We start from the raw sequence: 23,619 nt of genomic DNA, 5'->3' as shown, positions 1-23,619 counted from the left end.
TTATCTTTGACAAAGGAGGCAAGAATATACAATGGAAAAAAGACAGCCTCTTCAATAAGTGGTGCTGGGAAAATTGGACAGCTACATGTAAAAGAATGAAATAAGAACGCTTCCTAACACCATACACAAAAAGAAACTCCAAATGGATTAAAGACCTACATGGAAGGCCAGACACTCTAAAACTCCTAGAGGAAAACATAGGCAGAACACTCTATGACATCCATCAAAGCAAGATCCTTTTGGACCCACCTCCTAGAATCATGGAAATAAAATCAAGAATAAACAAATGGGACCTCATGAAACTTAAAAGCTTTTGCACAGCGAAAGAAACCATAAACAAGACTAGAAGGCACCCCTCAGAATGGGAAAAAATAGTTGCCTATGAAACAATGGACAAAGGATTAACCTCCAAAATATACAAGCAGCTCATGCAGCTTAATACCAAAAAAGCAAATAACCCAATCCACAAATGGGCGGAAGACCTAAATAGACATTTCTCCAAAGAAGACATACAGATGGCCAACAAACACACGAAAAGATGCTCAACATCACTACTCATCAGAGAAATGCAAGTCAAAGCCACAATGAGGGATCACCTCACACTGATCAGAATGGCCATCATCACAAAATCTGGAAACAACAAATGTTGGAGAGGGTGTGGAGAAAAGGGAACTCTCCTGCACTGTTGGTGGGAATGGAAGTTGGTACAGCCACTATGGAAAACAGTTTGGAGGTTCCTTAAAAAACTACAAATAGAACTACCATATGATCCAGTAATTCCACTCCTGGGCATATACCCAAAGAAAACCATAATCCCAAAAGAAACATGTACCATAATGTTTATTGCAGCACTATTTACAATAGCCAGGACATGGAATCAACCTAAATGCCCATCAACAAACGAATGGATAAAGAAGATGTGGCATATATATACAGTGGAATATTACTCAGCTATAAAAAGGGATGAGATGGAGCTATATGTAATGAGGTGGATAGACCTAGAGTCTGTCATACAGAGTGAAGTAAGTCAGAAAGAGAAAGACATATTGTATGCTAACTCACATATACGGAATCTAAAAATGGTACTGATGAACTCAGTGACAAGAACAAGGACGCAGGTGCAGAGAATGGACTGGAGAAATCGAGGTTTGGGAGGGGGTGGGGGGTGAAGGGGAAGCTGAGATGAAGGGAGAGAGTAGCACAGACATATATATGCTACCAACTGTAAAACAGATAGCCAGTGGGAAGTTGTTGTATAACAAAGGGAGCTCAACTCGAGGATGGAAGATGCCTTAGAGGACTGGGATGGGGAAGGTGGGGGGGACTCGAGGGAGGGTGGGGGGGGAGTCAAGGGAGGGAGGGAATACGGGGATATGTGTATAAAAACAGATGATTGAACTTGGTGTACCCCCCCCAAGGAAAAAAAAAAGAATATAATAATGAAAAGATGATAAATTATCCTCCAAATTACTTAAGCAATTCATCTGTGAGACTTTTTTCAATCAGGGAAACATTTTTTATTTAGCTGAATTAAGGATGGATATGTGAATAAATAATTAAATCTCAAAGAAACCCAACTATTCCTTAGCAAAAAGTAATAAAATCAAAATCAATGGGATTTTGTAAAGTTTTTTTAAGAAGTTAGGTGACACTTTGGCCATAATGACCATGTGACAGATTCAGAATTCTTCAGTACTTTGTGTGACACCTCTTTTTGTCACCCTCCTTCCCATTCTCCAAAGGTGACATTATATTTCTATTTTCAAATCATTAGGAACACAAATTTTCATTTTTGCAAAGTAGACCTGATCATTCCACTAATGTATACAATGTTAACAATAAGCTATTCCTTATGGGAACTTCAACACAGAAGTGAAACCTGAAGACTTTTGAGAAGGCTTGGAGTTCCCAGAAAGTTAATGGACCACGTCTGTTCAGCCAGAGAATAAGAGACTCGAGAAGGGTTCACTGTAGTTTTCGAACAACCAAAGGAATAAAAAAAATATGTTACAGTTTCATTTTCACTGAGAAGAGGTATAAAAAGGAAATGGTTTATACTAAGCTGGAAGAATGCAAACTACACATTTATTGGCAAGTACTCCCTGCCTACAGAGAGACACAGTAAACGGGACTACTTTGCTGGAGGCTTTTAAGGAAAAACAAGCAAGTTGCCTTTGTGAATTGCTTAAAGGTAGATACAGATTTACACACACACAAGATGATGCCCTTTTGTACATGAAGTCCCAAACTGCTACAGCATTTTTATGAGTTCTTTTGCTTTTATGCTTAGACAGTCCTTCACTCACCCCAACATCAGATAAATATCATCTATTTTAGATTTGCATTTTTAAAATTTAATTCTCTAATCCAGCCGGAATTAATCCTGCTGAGTAGTATGAGAAAGGTCTTAATTTTTCCCCAAGTTTTGTCAATTATCTTAGTGATTACTTATAAATAACTTATGTGTTTAGTTATAGCCAGCAAATACCTAGACATTCGCCTAAATTTCCATCTTTAAGAACTACCTAACTCACTTTATTCCAACAGTCTTGACATAACAGTAGTCATTACATTTGAAGGTGATTCAGTATACTTATCTTGGCCCATCTGCAACTTCAAAAGCTTGGGCCATAATCCCTGGGCCCTGAGAGCAGACAGCACCACCAGCAAGAACTTTGGACTAATGGGGGTAAGAGCCCTCTGTCTGGTCAAGTGCACCAAGTAGGCACTCTCTGAAAAAAGGAACTGTTTTCCCCTAAGGATTACCATGGGCTGAGGACCCTGAGATAACTGGAAGTACATGAGGGCATAGAGGTAACAAAGCAAGATGGCACACAGCTCCAGAGGATCTCCTAGAAATAACTATACAAAAGAACCAAAGAACGGAAAACCTAACCTTATAGATATTTCTAGGTTAAAAAACACAGGAGGAGGGACTTCCCTGGTGGTGCAGTGGTTAAGAATCTGCCTGCCAATGCAGGGCGCATGGGTTCGATCCCTGGTCTGGGAAGATCCCACATGCCGTGGAGCAACTAAGCCCATACGTCACAACTACTGAGCCCGCATGCCACAACTATTGCAGCCCACATGCCTAGAGCCCGTGCTCTGCAACAAGAGAAGCCACCACACTGAGAAGCCCGTGCACCACAACAAAGAGTAGCCTCCACTCACCACAACTAGAGAAAGCCTGTGTGCAGCAATGAACACCCAACACAGCCAATAAATAAATAAATAAGCTTATTTATTTAAAAAAAGAAAAAAAAAAACACAGGAGGAGATCTCAGTCTTTGAGTTAGATGATCCAATGTATAATCAGTCTAGTGAATCTCAATGGCATTTTTCTAAACTTAACATCTAGGAGAAAGCAAACAACGAAAAGCTACTGTGTCAGCCTTCCAGTCTATTACCACATAAACCAGGAACCACAGCTCACCTGCATATAGGAGCAGACAAATGGAATAAATGAGCAAAAGAGGTCAAGTGAACTTGGCTTCACTGTCTGAGAACATTGGAGCCTCGGCAAATTGGAGTTCATGTCCCTGAAACACTGGCTCCTTCTAGTGGTGGCACTTATTACACAGCTACAAGCTTATACCACTGAAAATTCAAGCCCAGAGCTGCCAAATATCACAATTTTTTAAAGAAGCCAAAAATATAAAATCTTAAGTGAACTTCCTGTTTCTTAAAGTCTGGCAATTAATTAAATTTTCTTTTTAAAACACACAAGTTAAACCAGACATACTTATGAGCCAGATTTGGCCCACAGATCACCACTCTAGGATCTCAGGTTTTAACAGTATACTACACACAAGCCAGCCAATTTTCCAAAACACTCTTCCTTGTTCCCATGCCCCTTTGTGCTTCTTTCTCTTTTCCTCAGTATGCCAACTTATTGCAAGCTACACAGCTCAAAAGATTCTAGGGTGCATGTGAAATGTGAGGAAAGGCTGCTATACTATCTCATTCACTCTATTCAAGAGTTAGCCAAACTCTCATCTTAATATAAGGAATTGCTATTTTGGAAATGAAGATTTATTACTATTCACAGTTATGTTGTTAGGGCAGAATGCTGAGCCAAAGTAAATCAATTTCTAATTATAAGTAAAGAGTAAGTCTTAAACCTCCAAAAATATCTTTTTATTTTTTCATTTTTTTCTTTAAAAGCTCTTCAATATCCTGTTTCACCTATCAATGACTGTTCTCAGGGTCACAGTTATGGCATCAAGCTAGAATTAATTAATGCTAGAAGCAAAGGAATAACAAAAGAAATTCATTAACTAAACTAAAAACCATTTCCACTGAAACTGCTACAGAATTAACTTCTACACAAAGTAGACTGATCACCTACTTTAAAGTATTTTAAATAGGGAATCCTATTCCAATCAAAGTAAGTCAAAAAGTTTAAGGAATGAGTCATTCTTCCTAGGATTCAATCTATGTATCTAGTTTACACATACCTAGATATGATAGCTTTCCCACAGATTCTAACAGGATTGCTACATTAGATAATCTCTGTTCTTCATAGAAACAAATTACGGTCTTCCACAATCTAGAAGACTTTCTTCTTTCACTATGTAAAGATCTAAAATATATGGTTCTCAATGCAGGCAGTCTGAAATATATTCACTTGAGAAGGACTAATCAAGTAAGGTTAATATATGTCACCATCTATACATATTAGTCTATTATTACTGATACCTATGTATAATAAATTCTCCATTCTATCCATTCTTCTCCACCTCAGACCCTCTACTGATAGTATTTTATATGGTGGCTGATTTTGACATCAATTTGCAAACAACCAGCTTTAATTCCGAGATGAGATAAAAATGAACAATTGGAGTGGAAGAGACCAGTGACATCACAAATATAACTGATTCAAACTGGAATTCACATATTTTTAAATACTTCCCACTTGATTTCTTAGAAGCCAGTGCTCAAATGAGAATTTCTTCAGGCAGCTTCCACCAAGTGTCTGACTCACTTTACCCAGCAAGGCTCTCATTCAGTTTTCACAGAGAAATCAAAAGCTTTACAGACAAGCAAAAGCTAGAAGAATTCAGCACTACCAGACCAGCTTTGCAACAAATGCTAAAGGAACTTCTCCAGACAGAAAAGAAAATGCCACAACTAGAAACAAGAAAATTATGAATGGTAAAGCTCACTGGTAAAGGTAAACATACAGTAGAGGTTGGAAATCAACCACACACAAATATGATATCAAAACCAGCAATCATGAGGAGAACACAAATGCAGGATATTGGAAATGCACTTGAAATTCAAAGACCAGCAACTTAAAACAATCTTGTTTATACATAGACTGCTATATCAAAACCTCATGGTAACTACAAACCAAAATTCTACAATAGAAACACACAAAAAGAAAAAAAAAAATCCAAACACAACACTAAAGTTAGTTATCAAATCACAAGAAAACAAAAGAGGAAGGGAAGAAAATACACCTACAAAAACAAATCCAAAACAATTACCAAAATGGCAATAAGAACATACATATCCATTTAAATGGATTAAATGCTCCAACCAAAAGACACAGACTGGCTGAATGGATACAAAAACAAGACCCATATGTATGATGTCTACAAGAGAACCACTTCAGATCAAGAGACATACAGACTGAAACTGAGGGGATGGAAAAAGGTATTCCATGTAACTATAAATCAGAAGAAAGCTGGAGTAGCAATACTCATATCAGACTGTTATAAAAGACAAAGAAGTACACTACATAATGATCAAGGGATCAATCCAAGAAGAAGATATAACAATTGTAAATATATATGCACCCAATATAGGAGCACCTCAATATATAAGGTAAATACTAACAGCCATAAAAGGAGAAATCGGGGACTTCCCTGGTGTCACAGTGGTTAAGAATCTGCCTGCCTATGCAGGGGATATGGGTTCAATCCCTGGTCAGGGATGATCCCACATGCCTCGGAGCAACTAAGCCCACAAGCGACAACTACTCTGCCCACATGCTGCAACTACTAAAGCCTACACACCTAGAGTCCACTGTCCACAACAAGAGAAGCCCACGCACCATAACGAAGAGTAGCCCCCACTCACCACAACTAGAGAAAGCCCATGCACAGCAACTAAAACCTAAGGCAACCAAAAAAATTTAAAAACCCTATTTAAAAAAAAAGGAGAAATCAACAGTAACACAATAACAGTGGGTGGCTTTAGCACCATATTTTCATCAATGCACAGATCATCCAGATAGAAAATCAATAAGGAAACACAGGCCTTAAATGACACATTAGGCCAGATGGACTTAACTGATATTTATAGAGCATTCGATCCAAAAGCAGCAGAATACACATTCTTCTCAAGTACACATGGAACATTCTCCAGGATTGATCACATGCTAGGCCACAAAGTGAGCCTCAGTAAATTTAAGAAACTGAAATTATATCAAGCATCTTTTCTGACCACAACACTATGAGATTAGAAATCAACCACAAGAGGAAAAAAAAAAAACTGTGAAAAATACACAAACATCTGGGAGCTAAACGATATGCTACTAAACAACCAATGGATTACTGAAGAAATTAAAAGAGGAAATCAAAAAATACCTAGAGACAATGAAAACGAAAACACAACAATCCAAAACCTATGGTATGCAGCAAAAGCAGTTCTAAGAGGGAAGTTTAGAGCAATACAATCTTACCTCAGGAAACAAGAAAAATCTCAAACAACCTAATCTTATACCTAAAGCAACTAGAGAAAGAAGAACCAACAAAACCCAAAGTTAGAAGAAGGAAAGAAATCATAAAGATCAGAGCAGAAACGAAATAGAGATGGAGAAAACAGAAAAGATCAATGAAACTAAAAGCTGGTTCTCTGAAAAGATAAACAAAATTAATAAACCTTTAGCCAGACTCATCAAGAGGGAGAGGGCTCCAATCAATAAAATTAGAAATGAAAAAGGAGAAGTTACAATGGACACCACAGAAATACAAAGGATCATAAGAGACTACTACTACAAGCAACCATATGCCAATAATATGGAAAATCTAGAAGAAATGGACAAATTCTCAGAAAGGTATAATCTCTCAAGACTGAACCAGGAAGAAAGAGAAAATATGAACAGACCAATCACAAGTGCTGAAATTGAAACTGTGATTTAAAAACTCCCAACAAACAGAAGTCCAGGATCAGATGGCTTCACAGGCAAATTCCATCAAACATTTAGAGAAGAGTTAACACCTACCCTTCTGAACTATTCCAAAACATTGCTGAGGAAGGAACAACCCCAAAAACATTCTATGAGGCCACCATCACCCTGATACCAAAACCAGACAAGGATATCACAAAAAAAAAAAAAAAGAAAGAAAAAAAGAAAATTATAGGCCAATATCACCGATGAATATAGACGTGAACATAAGCAAAAATTCTCAACAAAATACTAGCAAATCCAATCCAACAATACATTGCAAGGATCATACACCATGATCAAGTCAAATTTATCCCAGGGATGTAAAGATTTTTCAGTATCCACAAATCAATCAGTGTTATACACCACATAAACAAACTGAAGAATAAAAACCATATGATCATCTCAATAGATGCAAAAAAGGCTTTTGGCAAAATTCAACACCCATTTATGATTTAAAAAAAAAAAACAAAAAAGAACTCTCCAGGAAGTGGACATAGAGGGAATATACCTCAACATAATAAAGGCCATATATGATAAACCTAGAGCTAACATCATACTCAACAGTGAAAAGCTGAAAGCACTTCCTCTAAGATCAGGTACAAGACAAGGATGTCCACTTTTGCCACTTTTACTCAACATTGTTCTGGAAGTCCTAGCAATGGCAATCAGAGAAGAAAAAAGAAATAAAAGGAATCCAAATTAGAAAAGAAGAGGTAAAACTGTCTCTGTTTGCAGATTACATAATACTATACATAGGAAATCCTAAAGATGATACCAGAACACTACTAGAGCTCATCAATGAATTTGGTAAAGTTGCAGGATACAAAATTAACACACAGAAATATGTTGCACTTCTATACACTAACAACAAATGATCAGAAAGAGAAATTAAAGAAACAATCCCATTTACCATCACATCAAAAAGAATAAAATACCTAGGAATAAACTCAACTAAGGAGGCAAAAGACCTGTATGCAGAAAACTATAAGACACTGATGAAAGAAATCTAAAAACAAATGATACAAATAAACTTATTTACAAAACAGAAACAGATTCACAAAACTTAGAGAATGAACTTATGGTTACCAGGGAGGAAGGCTGGGAGGGAGGGGTACATTGGGAGTTTGGGATTGACATGTACACACTGCTATATTTAAAATAGATAACCAACAATGATATACTGCACAGCACAGGTAACTCTGCTCAATGCTCTGTAATAACCTCAATGGGAAAAAGAATAGATACATGTATACGTATAACTGAATCACTTTGCTCTATACCTGAAACTAGCACAACATTGTTAATCAACTATACTCCAATATAAAATAAAATTTTTTTAATTGGAATTTTTTTTTAAGTTCCAAGTTCTTTTGTTTCTAAATTTTACCATAAAACATTGTGAAAATGGAAAATGAGCAGACAATCTAAGAAGTGGTTTTTAATCCTATCTTTAGAATTCTTCTTTTACCAGTGGCATAATGGCATTAAGTGGCTATAATGAGAATCTACTCAGTCCTTGTGCATCTTAAATAATAGCAAGTATTCATCATTAGGCACAATATTCACAAGTACATAAGCCCCCAATCCTCCTTGGAATTGGGGGGGAAATTTCCTCCTGGTGGGAAACAAAATATCAAGAAGACCCTGTCTCAAAATACAGTAATAGGCCTAATCCCTTCATCTGTTCTCAATATTGGTCTTTGAAAACAAACTCACTCTTACATACATGATTTATAATTGTTCCATTTTGCTTCTTATGCAAAATCCTATTAAATCCTAAAATTTAAAGTATTATGCTCAGAGATCAGGCACATTTTTCACATATTGCTGATGCCTTATTTTGTTAGGATACTATGGCTGTATCCATACTTTCCAAGAAGAAAATAAGATAGTAGAAAAGGAAGAGACAGGGAAGGAAGAATGGGAAGGTAAAGACTGCTAACCCTACAACACTCAAAACCAAGAGGATGCTAATTCCTACAATTTTACATAACAGAGTATGATACCCACACAGTGATTTGGTCATTAAAGCAAACTTTTTGAAAAGAAAACAATAATACTTACTGAGCAATCACAATAGCAACATAAAAATCTGATTTCCAAGAAGAATGGAACAGTATCAGTAAAACCTATACCAATATTTTTTTTTCATTTTTACCATGTTTCTTTGACAGAGTAAATTCTGAAATATAAATCTATGTGAGAAATAGCAACAAGTTTTAGAGACCAGTTACCATATTTATTTTACATGTCACAAATAACAAACAGTCCTAAAAAAAACCTATTCCTTCTATAAAAAGAAATAAGATTTCTAAGTGAAAATATCTCTCACACTTGACTGTTCATGAAGTCATATCCAGAGTAAATTTACTCAGGAACAGTAAATGTCAAATTTACATTCTTCTCTACGAATAAAGTTATACTTTTTTTTACAAAAATGACTTAGAACATACTATTCTTTCCTAAGAAATAAAAGCTATTAGTCCTTGTTTAGGTTTTATAACAGAGCTTAATTTTCTTTCCCCCTTTATAGAGCAGGACTCCAACTAGGCAAGCACTCCATAGTTTTTATCTCAAAAATGCTATGGAAGTTGAGCTAATGAAGTCTCAAGACAGTGATAAATGAAATGATTCCATATCAATAATGAAGACATACGCTCATTATATTCCAACTTACCTAATACATTGACAAAGGCATCAAAAAGGTGAAATGTAAGCAGAGGCTCTTTCAAATGAGCATAGTAATCAGCTATAGTTTTAAAGACATCCTTTTCAAATCCTAAATACATAGGCTGCTTCAAATCTGAACAATTAGGCCCTGTTAAAAAAGAGAAAGAGAAAGAGAAAGAAAGAGAAACATTAACGGGGCAATCACCTCTAAGTATTAGTCTATGTGCATAGGTGTGGTGTGTGCAGATATTCAAGATCAGAAAAGTTTTCAAAGGGAAAATTGGTACTATACACTTTGCTTATATAAATATACTTTATGTATAAATTGAAATCTACTATAAAACAATGAGGAAAATCACTGGCTTACTTCCATTTTCAAAGTAACCGACTCTTTCTTTCATGACCTTCCGAAAGGCACTTTTATTAAATGTAAAAAGTGATAATTTTTATTTGAAATATTCAATATTTTTCCTAGTCTTTTTTTTTTTCTTTTTTTTGGCCACACCATGAGGAATGTGGGATCTTAGTTCCCCAACCAGATATCGAACCCACCCCCCTGCAGTGGAAGTGCGGACTCCTAACCACTGGACTGCCAGGGAAGTCCCGATATTTTCGCAGTCTTGACATAGTTAACCAATATAGTAATTACCTCATATATGTAATAGATAAGCTATAAAGCAATTTTTAAAGTTTTTAATTATTTCATCGTTGCTATATTATGAAATTCTAGAATCAGAGTTGAGTGAAATAAACAATTTCTGCCTCTAAACTATTACAGACTAATAAGAATGTATACTTTTTTCCCTAAAGATATTCTGAAAAGGAGATTTTACATTGTGTCTTAAATTCATTCTGATTATAAAAATCTCCATTTGATCACCATCAAAAGATAGTTTATAAAATATAAAAAAAAATTTTTTTTAAACTGCTCAACAAAGACTATGGGAGGATGGATACCGTGACCTCTAAGTTCCTATTCAATTCTTTGATCTAAGAGTCTAGGTTTTATTTACCCAACAACACTTTTGAGTGAACACTGGCATTTAATGAATTTTTATTAAACAAAAATTATAATAGAAAATAACATCAAAGAAGAAACAAATTGACGTTTCTGCTAAAAAAAGTTTAAAAATTAAAAAAGATAGTTTATCAAGCAGAGTCATATTGCAAAGTAACTCTAAGAAACCTGTAACAACCAAGGAACCAAGAAGCCTAGAACAAGTGAGACAAAGATCCCCTTGTATCAGGGACCAATGAGCAACGAGAAACGCTTAGCTCTCTACAGAGCTGGCAGCAAACGCCCCCAGCAATCCATACAAAGGCAGCAGGACTTATATCGCCAAGTGGGGAGAGGATCTGGGTCTGCCTGTGCCTGAGGGAAATGGCAAGTGGTCCATGAGGAGCTGCTTGGCCGGCCTTGTCTATTTCCATCACAGTGTGGAAGAAAGAAGGGACGCAACTGCATCGGCCAGCTCTAGGCCAGCAGAACACAGGACTAAACAACTGTACCAACAGATCTCTACCCTCAGGACAGCAGAAGAAGCCAGTAAAATTGAAAGGAAATTCTTCCTACAGAATCACTGTAACTAGAGTGAAAGTATCAAACAAAAAAAGAACAGTTAAGTATTTTGGGGCCTTCACATTGCAAGGCCACTGGGACATTGTGAAAACGGTTTTTTGTAGGTCTCAAAAATTCTCTTACCTTTTAGTGTTCTATACACTGCTTATAAAATAACAATTTGATTGATTAAAAAAAGGAAAATTATTAAACCTTTATATGTGTGGCACCTCGTTAACCTAGCAGCAAACAGCCATTTTCACTTGCTTCCTCCTCTACAATATCCCAAGCTTAGGCAGCTGAAATACTGTGATATGTCTCAGCAAGCAATACATGTTGCCTTGAATTACTCCCTCCCATGATAATATGCAGTTCATTCTAAGTGGTTGTGCCCCTTTGTGAACACTTCATCATTCTTGATAAAAAAAGGCAAAAACAAGCCAAAAAAAAAAGTTTCCCTAAAAATGCCAGTGCATAATGACCCCTATGAGAGGAGGCCATAGTTCTAAGATCTTTTGTTTCTCTATCATGTTGAATTTCAGAATATTTTTTAAATCTAGTTTTTATAAATGTTCCTGAAAGATTTTGGAAAAGAACTCCTTACATTCACTTTTCATTGGAGTCTTGCAACCTACGTGTACAAGGAAGAAAAACAGTTAACCTGGTTTTGTATTTATTTAGCATCAGTCCCTCATTCTGCGGCCAACCCTGAGGCTGGCCAACAACGAAAGCATCCAGGCTGATGGTCTGCAATAAATGCAGATGGGCCCAAAGGGAAGAGATGAGCAGTAAACCTAGAGAAAAAGATGCATGAGATCTTCAAAATCTCATATTATCTGCCTATCCTTTCTGTTCCCTATTAGATGACTATAATGGGAACATAGACTCATTAAGGATAAGAAAGATAAGGAACAGACCATGACTTTGATAGACTCAAAGTAAATTTAGGGGGCCAATGAGAATTTGGAAAAATTAATAATTTTATAAAACTATTCAAAAGGCTGACCTCGGGCCCTTTGGCCACGTTTTTTTCTTTGACACATAAAAAAAGCTTTTTTACGGATGTGCCAACCATCTGTAAAGAACTGCACTTAATACATGTGAGATATGTCCCTGTTTCCAAGAATTTCCAACTAACATAACACCATCTCACACGCGTGGAGAACATTACGAAGTCAATCCTCACATCTTTTCTCTCCACTGATAAATCCAGTTATTCTAACCTTTCTGCAGAAGTTTTGTGGCATTATGTATAAATTCTGCTTGAGGGAAAATTATACTCTTCATTATATTTTGATCACCATTGAGATGTCAACCTCATAACCACACCTTAATATACACTTTACAACGTATTATAGCCTAGACTTGTTATACTGGCTTCCTCTGTTCATTCCCAGTTGAACAACTTCCAAAATCCTTGGTTTTCCAAAAATTCATAAATGGGTCATTTAACCCATCTATACCTTCTATTTTGTCATTGCCAACTCTGGCCAAAGATATAATTTAGATTAATTTACTTCAAATGATTGAGCAAGAATAAAAACTACTCCCCAAACTAAAAACCACAGGACTCTACATCTCAGAGGTTCCAAAACAGGAACCAAAAACCAATGAAAATCTTAATAAACACAGAACTTTGAGCTTCTCAAAACTAATATTGCTATTCATACCCAGGATTATCGTAGATAACCACTTTCTAAACATTACCACTGAGATCACCCACAGTGAGCTGAACAGTTATTTTAGTTTCATTCTATAATCAAACAAAACTAACTTCAGTGAAATTAATAATCCGGAGCCTACTAATTCAAGAATTTATAAACCTATCCCCATAAGTGCTAGTCTCACCCAAAAGGGAAGAAAGAAATTACCTCTCTGAGGTGATCTTTGAGGCTTAAAAGACCCTATGGACCAAATATCACCATTATTAGTCAGCTAAAATAACTAGAATCCTTCTCATTAAAATTGCTTGTTTGGGTTAAGCCATTAACCATTAGAATCCCTTCTTTGGGTTAAGCCTTCTGAAAATCCCAAAAAAACCAGGAGTGTTAATGAGCTACCATAATAACTCATTTTTTTACAGTGCCTATGATATCCAATGAAGGAGATTTCACATGCCTATGAAAAACTTCAGAGGGACCGCCCTGGTCCAGGCCCCCTCGTTTTACAGCCAAATTACTAAAATAGCCTTTCTTGTTTCTCTGCATGCAGGTTTTTCTCCTTCCAAACCATGCTGCATACCAATCAGATTAGTCTTCTAAAACATTCCTCTCCAACTTAAACCAATGCCCTATAAAAAGCCAATGGGAAAAAAGATCTGCTGAGTAAGTTGATGAGGTAAATATAAGGCATACTTAGGAATATATGTTTTAGGAATTAAAATATAGGCTTTAGGAATAAAAACCTATAAACTGTTAACAGGCATTTATCAATTGAAATATTGGATTCAATATTACTATTTATTACTTCCTGTGATGAAGCACTCAGAAGTAATGTGGACCTTACCTGTAGTGTGATTATATCCACAAGAAAATGGAAGCACAAAATCCCTTTTAAAATATTCTGTAACTCAGCCCTTTCACTAAGTCACAAATTTATCACTAAAAGCACAGTAATCCCCAAACAATTAACTGCCAGTCTCCTGGGTGTCAAATCAATGTTCAGATCATTAAGCAAAAATATTTTCTAATTCAGGGCACTAATTTCTGTTAATTTCCTTAAAATGGCAGACAATTAGTACTTACAATTTGCCAAACACTTCATAGCTGACAGTACCCAATGAGGAAGTTCTTCTGCAGAAAAATGAAAATAAAAAGACGTTTTACTCAACTGCATACAACTCAAGGAATTATACACACACTTGGTATCATAAGAATGATACTTACTCAAGCAATAGGAAACATACCTGCCTTCACAAATCACCTACTTATGTATCAGAACATTTAAAAGATAAAAATTTTTCCTTAACAGCAATGTTACAACATGTGCTTATATAAACCATGCCTGTAAATTTCTAGAAAGACAAGATGCACTTTTTAAAAGCTTTAGGGAAAAGAAGAAATTTGACAGTTTGTTCCAAAGAAACAAACTAACAAACAGATCAACTTTCCTAAGAATTACAGAAGGAAAAGAAAAAAGCAGAAAAAGCAAAAATGAGTCATCAAATGCATTTATGAAACCAGTTCACCAAATAACTTTAAAAAAAAAGTAAAATCTGTAATGTCCAAGGTCCAATATAACTATCATTTTACACGTTTCAATTTCCAAAATGTTTTAAGGCATGAAAATTCCACTGACATATCAATATAGGCTATTAGTATTAGGACAGCCTTAGAATAATAATGGTTAGCACTGCTACAAAAAACCCCCGCTGAGCTATTTGGTACAGGGTCTCTTTCCCTGGTCCTGCCACAGACATCTGATGAGTGGGGGCCAGCACTCATGCTTCCACTTCTCACCTTCTCCACTGTCTTTGAAACTGCAAAGACACTGGTTGATTTGTGTTAGAGCTAATGAACCTGAGGCTTGCGAAGTGCTTCTTTCTGAAGAACATACTTAGTAAAATAAAAGACAACTGATCCTCCAACTGGTAGCTGAAAATATTCATGTTTGCTCTGCTCAGAGAATGTGGAAGGATTTTAGATGTATTTCAAAGGTAACACCACCCTCACTGCATGTGACTTAATTTTATATGTTGATATTAACCTGACAACTCATGAAGGCACAAATCTGTCCTTTTCTGTTTTCTAATGTTCTCCATTTCTGTTATAGGGATTTTAAAGGGGAAGTGTTTCAGGTTTCAAAGACATATCCTGCTCCTGTCAGGCAACATGGCCTAAAAAAACTTCTTGCCCTCTCACTGCTCAGGCTCCTTCTAGGCCAGCTCTGTTTGCTGCCCAGGAGCCCCCAGCCCTACATTTAATAATTTATAAAAACCCAGAAGTACCATACCATCATCCCATATCCAAAGGTCATTTTAGCTCCAGCTAATTCCTCAATCAAGAGTTTGAAGTAAAAGAACAAGCAATCAAAGAGGCCATCCAATTCTGGTCTATCTCTTACCCAAGGGAAGAAAATTTTTAAATCAGTTTGGGCATTTTGGCTCACTACAGCTACCAGGACCTTATTTTTCCTAATCAAAAACCAAGATAGGCGGCTGCTAAATGTGTTCTTCCCCCAATTTGTAAACCGGCTTGCAGGAAAAGGTGTAATAAATTAAAGCACCTTCAACATCTAAAAAGCGACCTTTATTAAAAAAGAAAAAAAAATGACATAAACCAAGACTATCCCAGAAAATCTGACACAGAGACATCATAATGAAAAGGTCAGTGAGAGCTCTAAAAATCAGTCAGACCCCAGGACCCACCTAAAAACTGACTCAAGCTCTCTGTTAGGCATTAACTTACTCACTTCTCAGGGACTTTCTGCGGATGATAAAGAACCACGTACTGCCCCGCGTAGCTAACACTGAACCAGCACCTGGATGGATCTTGCTGAGGTTTTCACTCCTGGGTATTCATCTTTCTATGACATTTCCTGAATCCAAATAATTAGTTTAAAGGTCTTTGGAAGTGAGCTAAGGGTATACGTAATAAGGGGGTAAACTCATGTAGGGTTTAGGGCAGAGTCAAATAGAAGCTGATGGACCTGTACAGCCAATGTATTAGGTCAACTGGGAACAAAACGGCTTCTATGCACTTACTTGATTTGTCATCAAGAATAACAACTCCCTGCTTGCTCACACTATATACATTATGGATGATGAACTTAGAATTGACAAGTTTAACGTCTAATACTTCTTCTAAGGAATCCAGGCCAAGGATTTTCTGTAAACTAAAAAGATAAATAATGATTAATTAGTTACTTTACAGAAATCATTATCTGCCCAAGAACTGGCACTATAAAAGATCAATCTTTAGAATGTGCTGTTTTCATGCATTTCACCCAACCATAGTGAGGCAAAAAGGCTAGACATGGGGTATATAAAACAAACTTAAAAGACATCCTTTTGTCATTAACACAGTACTTCACTAATTTAAAAACACAGCACATTGAATGTCAAGAAAATGATTTCATAAGTAAAATATAATAACAAAAACTAGCTTATCCAATGATGAGAAACTGCTATGAGTATATCTTTATAAGAATTAAAAGAAAAAAAAACTTGCTATGACATTGTTAACTTTAATTACCTCTTATACATCAAATATCTAAGAGACCAAATTTTCCATTATGTTCCATTACGCTTAAGATTTCGGTATAACTAGAAAGTTTAAAAACTTTTACATTATTAATTATTAGAGAAAAACAAATCAAAACTACGAGTTATCACCTCACTCTGGTGAGAATGGCTATCATCAAAAAGTCTACAAATAATAAATGCTGGAAAGGATATGCAGAAAAGGGAGCCCTCCTACACTGTTAGTGGGACTGTAAATTGGTGTAGCCACTATGGAAAACAGTCTGGAAGTTCCTTAAAAAACTGAAAGTAGAGTTACCATATGATCCATCAATCCCACTCCTGGGTATATATCCGGAAAAGAGGAAAACTCTAATTCAGAAAGATATACGCACCCCAAGATTCACTGCAGCACTATTTACAATAGCCAAGACATGGAAGCAATCTAAGTGTCCATCGACAGATGAATGGATAAAGATGTGGTACATATACACAATGGAATATTACTCAGCCATAAGAAAGAATGAAATATTGCCATTTGCAGCAACATGGATGAACCTACATATTATCTCATTAAGTGAAGTTAGTGAGACAGAGAAAGACAAATAATATATGATATCACTTTTATGTGGAATCTAAAAAAATAATACAAATCAACTTATTTACAAAACAGAAATAGGCTCAAAGACATGGAAACAAATTTATGGTTACCAGAGAAAAGGGGAGGGGGAAGGATAAGTTAGGAGTATGGGATTAACAGATACACACCACTATATATAAAACAGATTAACAGCAAGGATTTACTGTATAGCATATACCGTATGCATATTCAATATGCATTCAACTCAATATACTATACAGCATATTCAATGTCTTGTAATAACCTACAATGGAAAAGAATCTGAAGCTGTATACCTGAAACTAACACAATATTGTAAATCAACTATAGTTAAATTTTTAAAAATTAAAAATAAAAATAATTAAACATTAGGTAATTTTGGACCAGTGGTAAAATTCTATTCTTAATATATAATGACAACAGCAAATTACCAGAATTCAGTTATATTATGTTTGCTAAGCAGCATAGCAGCAAATAATGCAAAGTTGAGTTTTATACACAATTTCAGAAAATTAAATATGCAGAGTAGTAAAGAAGCAAAAAAGAAAAAAAAAATAAAGTTCTCATTGATATCAAATGCACGTACTATGATAATGTCATAGTCTTCCATATCTCTTCTACGTTGGCCTCTGTCAACTGTCTGCGGTGGACAAGACGGCAAGCCGGCACCTCTCCAATAGCAATACTGTGACGCTTGTACCACATTTCAGAATTCTAATTGGGGTGGGGGAGGGGAGTAAGACAGAAAGAGAATAAATATTCCAACAGATGGGATATGATTTTATAAAAAATTGATTTAATCATTTTTAACTTGTTTTAAAATAATCATTTGAAACATAAACTAACTTTCTTTGCATGGATTGCAGAGTAATAAAGTATGACAAAGATCAGGTCATATCAAAAATGAATATTCAAGAATTGCAAAAGAGCTATGGCGATAAGCATGACATTAGCTATTTTTTCCTGTGGGAGTTCCAACTAATCAGTGAAGTAGCAATGAAATTTTCATTAACTCAAAATTAACTTGAGGAATATCTATCCAAATTCACACACTGTCCAAAATAAGTGATCATTTAAAATAACATTAAAGTCTATTACTTTCAAGAATTCTCTATTTTTTATAAGGAAAGATCAAATAAGTACAACATTAGATAGCAGGCCCCAGATCTTAGGCATCCGAAGAAGGCAGGGAAAAAAAGAGCTCCACAAGGGACAGCTGGAGATGGCCGGGAAGAAAAACTACAACCCAGAGAGGTTAAGTAATTTGCTCAAAGCCACACAGCTTTTTTTTTTTTTTTTTTAATTTTTATTTATTTATTTATTATTTTTGGGGGGTACACCAAGTTCAATCATCTGGTTTGTTTTTTTTTTTAATTTTATTTATTTATTTATTATTTTTTGGGGGTACACCAAGTTCAATCATGTTTTTATACACATATCCCTGTATTCCCTCCCTTCCTTGACTCCCCCCTGCCTCGAGTCCCCCCCACCCTCCCCACCCCAGTCCTCTAAGGCATCTTCCATCCTCTAGCTGGACTCCCTTTGTTATACTACAACTTCCCACTATCTACTGACTATCTATTTTACAGTTGGTAGTATATATATGTCTGTGCTACTCTCTCGCTTCGTCTCAGCTTCCCCTTCACCCCCCGCCCCCTCCCAAACCTCGAGCCACACAGCTTTAACACTTCAACATTCTTAGCATCTCCCTTCTCACATTTAGGCTACTAGACAGAAGTCTTAAAACTTCTTTTTGGTAATCACAGAGAGGAACTTTGAACTTTTAAGGGCAAAACAAATAAGAAACCATCTACAAAGTGATTTTATAATAATTTTTGCAGAAGTGTCATTATAGAAAAACCTTAATGATTGGAAAAAATGAACTGGAAAGTTGTTATTTGATGTGGTTTTGTTTTTGGAGAATTACTGAATTGCAAAAAAAAAAACCTTGAAGGTCGCATGTATTTATGATTTTTTTTTTAAGGTATCTAAATTACATGTTCTCTTTTTGAAGGCAGGAATATCAGTCATTGCATTTGCCTAACAAATTCACTTCCAAAAGTTATCTGAAAGAAATACTGAACTATTTACCTGTAAAGACACTGCTCATTACATTGTTTACACACATACCAAGAAAGCTGAAAACATGGTATATATCTAACAGAAAAGGACTGGATAAATAAACTATAATATTTTATAGACATGATCACTTAAAAATGATGTTAATAACATGAAAAAAAGGACACAATACACTGTTCTCAGTGAAGAATATAGGCTACCAAAACAGCACAGCACCATCTCATTTTGGTGTTAAAAACATGCATGGAAAAAAGAAAACACAACAAAAATGTTAATATTGATTTTCTCTGGATGATATTATGAGTAATTTTTTTTCTTTTGTTTCTACCTGTGAACAATTTTATTAATAATAGCAATAGTAGTTAACAGTTTCCAAAAATCTGCATGTCAGGCACCATTCTAAACACTTTATAGATACGAAGTCACTTAATTCTCTCAACAACCTTATCCCAGGGAGGGTGTTATCATTCCACTTTCACCAAAAAGAAAACAGACACAGACACAGTGAATAAAACAGAGAAACAAGGTCGCACAGCTAGTAAATGAAGGAGCCAAGATTCAAACACAGCAGTCTGTCTCCAGAGCTCACACTCATACTCTCCACATTACACTGCCCCTAAGCAAACACAACAAACCATTTCATTTGCTGCACTTCATTTTATTTTATATAATGGCTAGGCAAGAGAGAGGCTAGGACAGAACAAAAACAAAAACCAACAAGCAAAGTGGAGGCAGAGAAAGAAAGAGGGAAAGTAAGATAGAAGAAATGAAGATGAGCTCAAGTCTTTTAAGAAAGATGGACTGCTTCTCGATTGACTACTAACCTCATCAATCTAAAACCTGCATTAAGGCCCAACTGGGGAAACAGATTCTGCTCTGCCATTATTCCTCTGGACAGTCCTCAAGAAGCAGCAGCCCAAGCTTTAGAGGAACTGTAACAAGTGAGGAGCTCAAACCTCCACCACTTAATTTAGGGGGAAGTACAAGAAAAGGCAAGAGCAACATTATCAGAAATATACATACAGACGACCAGCGACATGACAAGCTATCAGGGAAATGGTTGATGAATCTGAGACACTGGTGTACCACTTCAGGGCTGCTGAAAAATTAGAAACTAAAAATAGAAGAGAGAAGATATTGTCTTCTTCACTGATGCATGAAAGTGTGCTAATGAGCAGCTGGTTTTCCTAGAGGTTCACAAAACCAAAAAGAAGAGAAAAGGGAAGTTATTATATCAACGACATAAATACACATTAGTTTAATACAGGATTTTACCTCTTTTGTATAAACAATACTGGATGACATTATAATGAAAAAACGTCTGTTGAATAACCACTCTACTGATGGGGTCATATTAGGTGTTTAAATACAAGTGTTTAAAAAAATGAACCTGATTTCATGGAGCTTATATTTTAATCTTCTCAAGTACAGGAACTATCAGCTAAACCTTAATTAAGTTCTCCTCATTAGTAATGAATTAAATAGTCCTCAAATACCCTTTGTGCTCACTCTTTCAGAGTAGTTCCACTTTGTTTTCTAATAATCTATCATTGTATTGAATACTTCACTAGACTATGAGCCCTTTTGGAGGAAAAACTGTATCACATACAACTGTGTCTGTAGAACCTGGCAGGATGCATGGCACACAGTAGACACTCAACAAATCTTTGCTGAATGAATAAATTAATGACTTTCGAATATGACCTCTCATCTAAGTTCCAGGGCCATTATCTTCATCTGCCTGTTAGATACTTCCATTTAACACAACCCACCTTTATCATCAAACATATTTAAAACCACATTCATCACTGCCCTGACGAATGTGCAAGTTCATATGGAGTCCCCATTTCTGTCACTGGTGTCACTCTTTTTCTTGAATTATATTTGATAAAGCTTAAACTGCTTAATTATTCTCTTCAAACTGAGATACAATATTACCTCTTTAAAAAATTTTTTTTCTTTCAATTACATTGTCTAAAAATGTTTACAACATATCTTGGCAAACATATGAACTGGACCCTAATCCTATAAGACTAGATTAACTTAAAATATTGGTGTTAGTACAATTCTTTAAAACTGCAGTATAAAAGTTTTTGTGTACATTTTATTTTTTAGCCTTATCCCTATCTTAGTAGTTTTCTACTGGGGATATTTCAAGGAAAAAGTATGCCCCAAGAAAGGTAGTTTATTCCACAATGTGCTTAGGTTTCCCCAAACTAGCAGAATCTACCCTTGTTCATATTGTGTTAGGGCTCACTCCACAATCCTCCATGCCCCAAACTTCACACTTCCAACTGGCAAAAATTATAACAAAGTCCAGGAAGAGGAGAAAAAGAAGAAGAGGAGGAAAATTATAGAATAGAAAGGAAAAGAAAATTATAGGGAGTTTTAAAAGAAAACTGCTCAGTCTAAACATATTAAAACAACTACTATATATTCAGTCAAAGTGTCAATAGGCAAGACTGAAAAAATGCAAAGGTCAATCTTCCTTCATTACCAGTCTCTCAGCTATTGACAGACAGGATATTGTTTTAAAGTGCTTTCAGACCATTGTTTCCAAGGGACCAAAAGAAAACCTAAACAAAGCCTGATGGTTCAGACTATTTCTTACCTCTCCCACTGCTAGTGCTCCAGCTTCTATAAGAGCACTTACCATCACAACTGGCCTCACTGGGATGTTCTCTTGTGAAGCACCTGGCGGGGGATCATCCCATTCTGGAAATTTAATAACATCTTTTTGATATGGGGGCCTCTTTGGATATGGTTTCAGAGGTGAGGAAGGAGGAAATCTAAAAACCAAGAAGAAAATCATTATTATTGCAGTCAGTGGGGGAAAGATATTTTAATCATAGTCCCCACTTCTTGTATCCTTGAGAATTTATATAAATCCAAAATTCAGATAATGAATTCATACTTAAATCACTACATACAGCTAATAGTACCCAACAATATATGACTTTTTAAAAACATTCATCCCTTTGCCCATTAAATAACATTTATGAAGAAAAACCGGAATCAAACCCTTGATGCATTTTTAAATAAATAAATAAACCTTGGTCTGTCACTTGATTTTCATGATTAAAGATGCTCTTAAAGGGACGCGAGGGTAAGCCATTCCTTTCACCCAGCTCAAAATCTTTACTGCCTCATAACTCCTGCTGAAATTTTTAGGTGGTAAGTATGCAAATAGAAATTATTGATAGATAAATCTTCAGTAATACTTGCTGTGGAAACAAACATTAGCACAAAAATCATTTGGCCTAATATTCATTTTCTAACTATTTCTAATAAAGATTAACCCTCCTTCCCTTGAGTATCTAACACTTCACATTGAGATTGAAGCTTTAGTCTAAACATCCATCTTGGAGGAGACAGAAAGCTTCCCAATATCCTTCTCCTGCTCTTTAATACACCTTCTCTGTTTTTATCCTCCCTGGGTATCAACATCATCACTCCTTGGACAAATACACAGAAGTCTAAACACAACCTAACTCTCTTTGAACTGGCCTAGGCCACACCTGATAAGGAACAACAGAGGCAACTAAACACACGTTCTTCTCAGAGCATCTTCTCCCGTTAGCTTGCTGGAGCGGGATACATTGCAATGCATTGGAAAAGCAATGCAAGAACTCTAGTTCTTAAAGGTGACATAGAAGTCAGTAGGTAATGACTTTTTTATCTTCATTTTTTATTTATGTAGCCAAAATAAAGGCTTAAAATCTTGTACAGGATATCCATAAAAAAACAATCCAAATAAACTATAAAGATCTTATTCGTAAGGCAACTGCAGAAATAAAGAATTTTAAAACGCCCACAGTGTACAAGGAAAGTTTGTATTGAGGTGAACCAGGAGAATCATAAATAATAAGAACACTATGGAGAAACATTTCAAAAATAGTCACAATAGACTTCAAGAAGGGTGACTAACAGAGAAAAGCAGAGTTTCATCTTCTCTGAAGAGAACATCCAACAACTGCACTGTATCTGAAAAGTCAGTTTTGAGTAAGAAAAAAATGTAGTTTGGAAATCATTAAATCAAACTAAAGATAAATAAACTGAAAGATAGCTTAAATTTTTGGTAATAAGTTACCAAGGCAGGTATTTCCAAATAATTCCAAAGTATATTAAATCAATCTCAAAAGCCAGTGAAAGTCATTCTACTTTGTAAGTAAAGGCTGGCTGACCAAAGTCCAATCCTATTTCTTAGACGCCAACAATCACAGCAAAAGTCCTATTTCCAGCCAAAGTACAGCAAGCATATGCACACGCACGCACACGCACACCCTCTCACATTCACATACATATACAATACTGCATAAAACTTCAGGGGATCCACA

At 35.8% G+C, this 23,619-nt stretch overlaps 1 protein-coding gene across 3 annotated transcripts in view; it reads right to left on the bottom strand.

Annotated features, from left to right (window-relative positions):
- DEPDC1B (DEP domain containing 1B) overlaps nt 1–23,619 on the bottom strand; it is a 96,053-nt gene that overhangs the window by 27,483 nt on the left and 44,951 nt on the right. For 2 of the 3 annotated variants that reach the window (XM_057743051.1, XM_057743035.1), the window contains exons 3-7: nt 21,894–22,071; nt 17,790–17,917; nt 16,108–16,238; nt 14,150–14,197; nt 9,855–9,995 (exon numbers count right to left, since the gene is read on the bottom strand). In XM_057743051.1, coding sequence (XP_057599034.1) covers nt 9,855–9,995; nt 14,150–14,197; nt 16,108–16,238; nt 17,790–17,917; nt 21,894–22,071 — 626 coding nt within the window. The remainder of the gene's footprint in view (nt 1–9,854; nt 9,996–14,149; nt 14,198–16,107; nt 16,239–17,789; nt 17,918–21,893; nt 22,072–23,619) is intronic. The other variant, XM_057743041.1, reaches the window with a different exon arrangement.

The sequence above is a fragment of the Hippopotamus amphibius genome, chromosome 1 (assembly GCF_030028045.1).
Source record: "Hippopotamus amphibius kiboko isolate mHipAmp2 chromosome 1, mHipAmp2.hap2, whole genome shotgun sequence".
Classification (NCBI taxonomy): domain Eukaryota; kingdom Metazoa; phylum Chordata; class Mammalia; order Artiodactyla; family Hippopotamidae; genus Hippopotamus; species Hippopotamus amphibius.
This window is presented reverse-complemented; position numbering and strand designations above follow the sequence as displayed.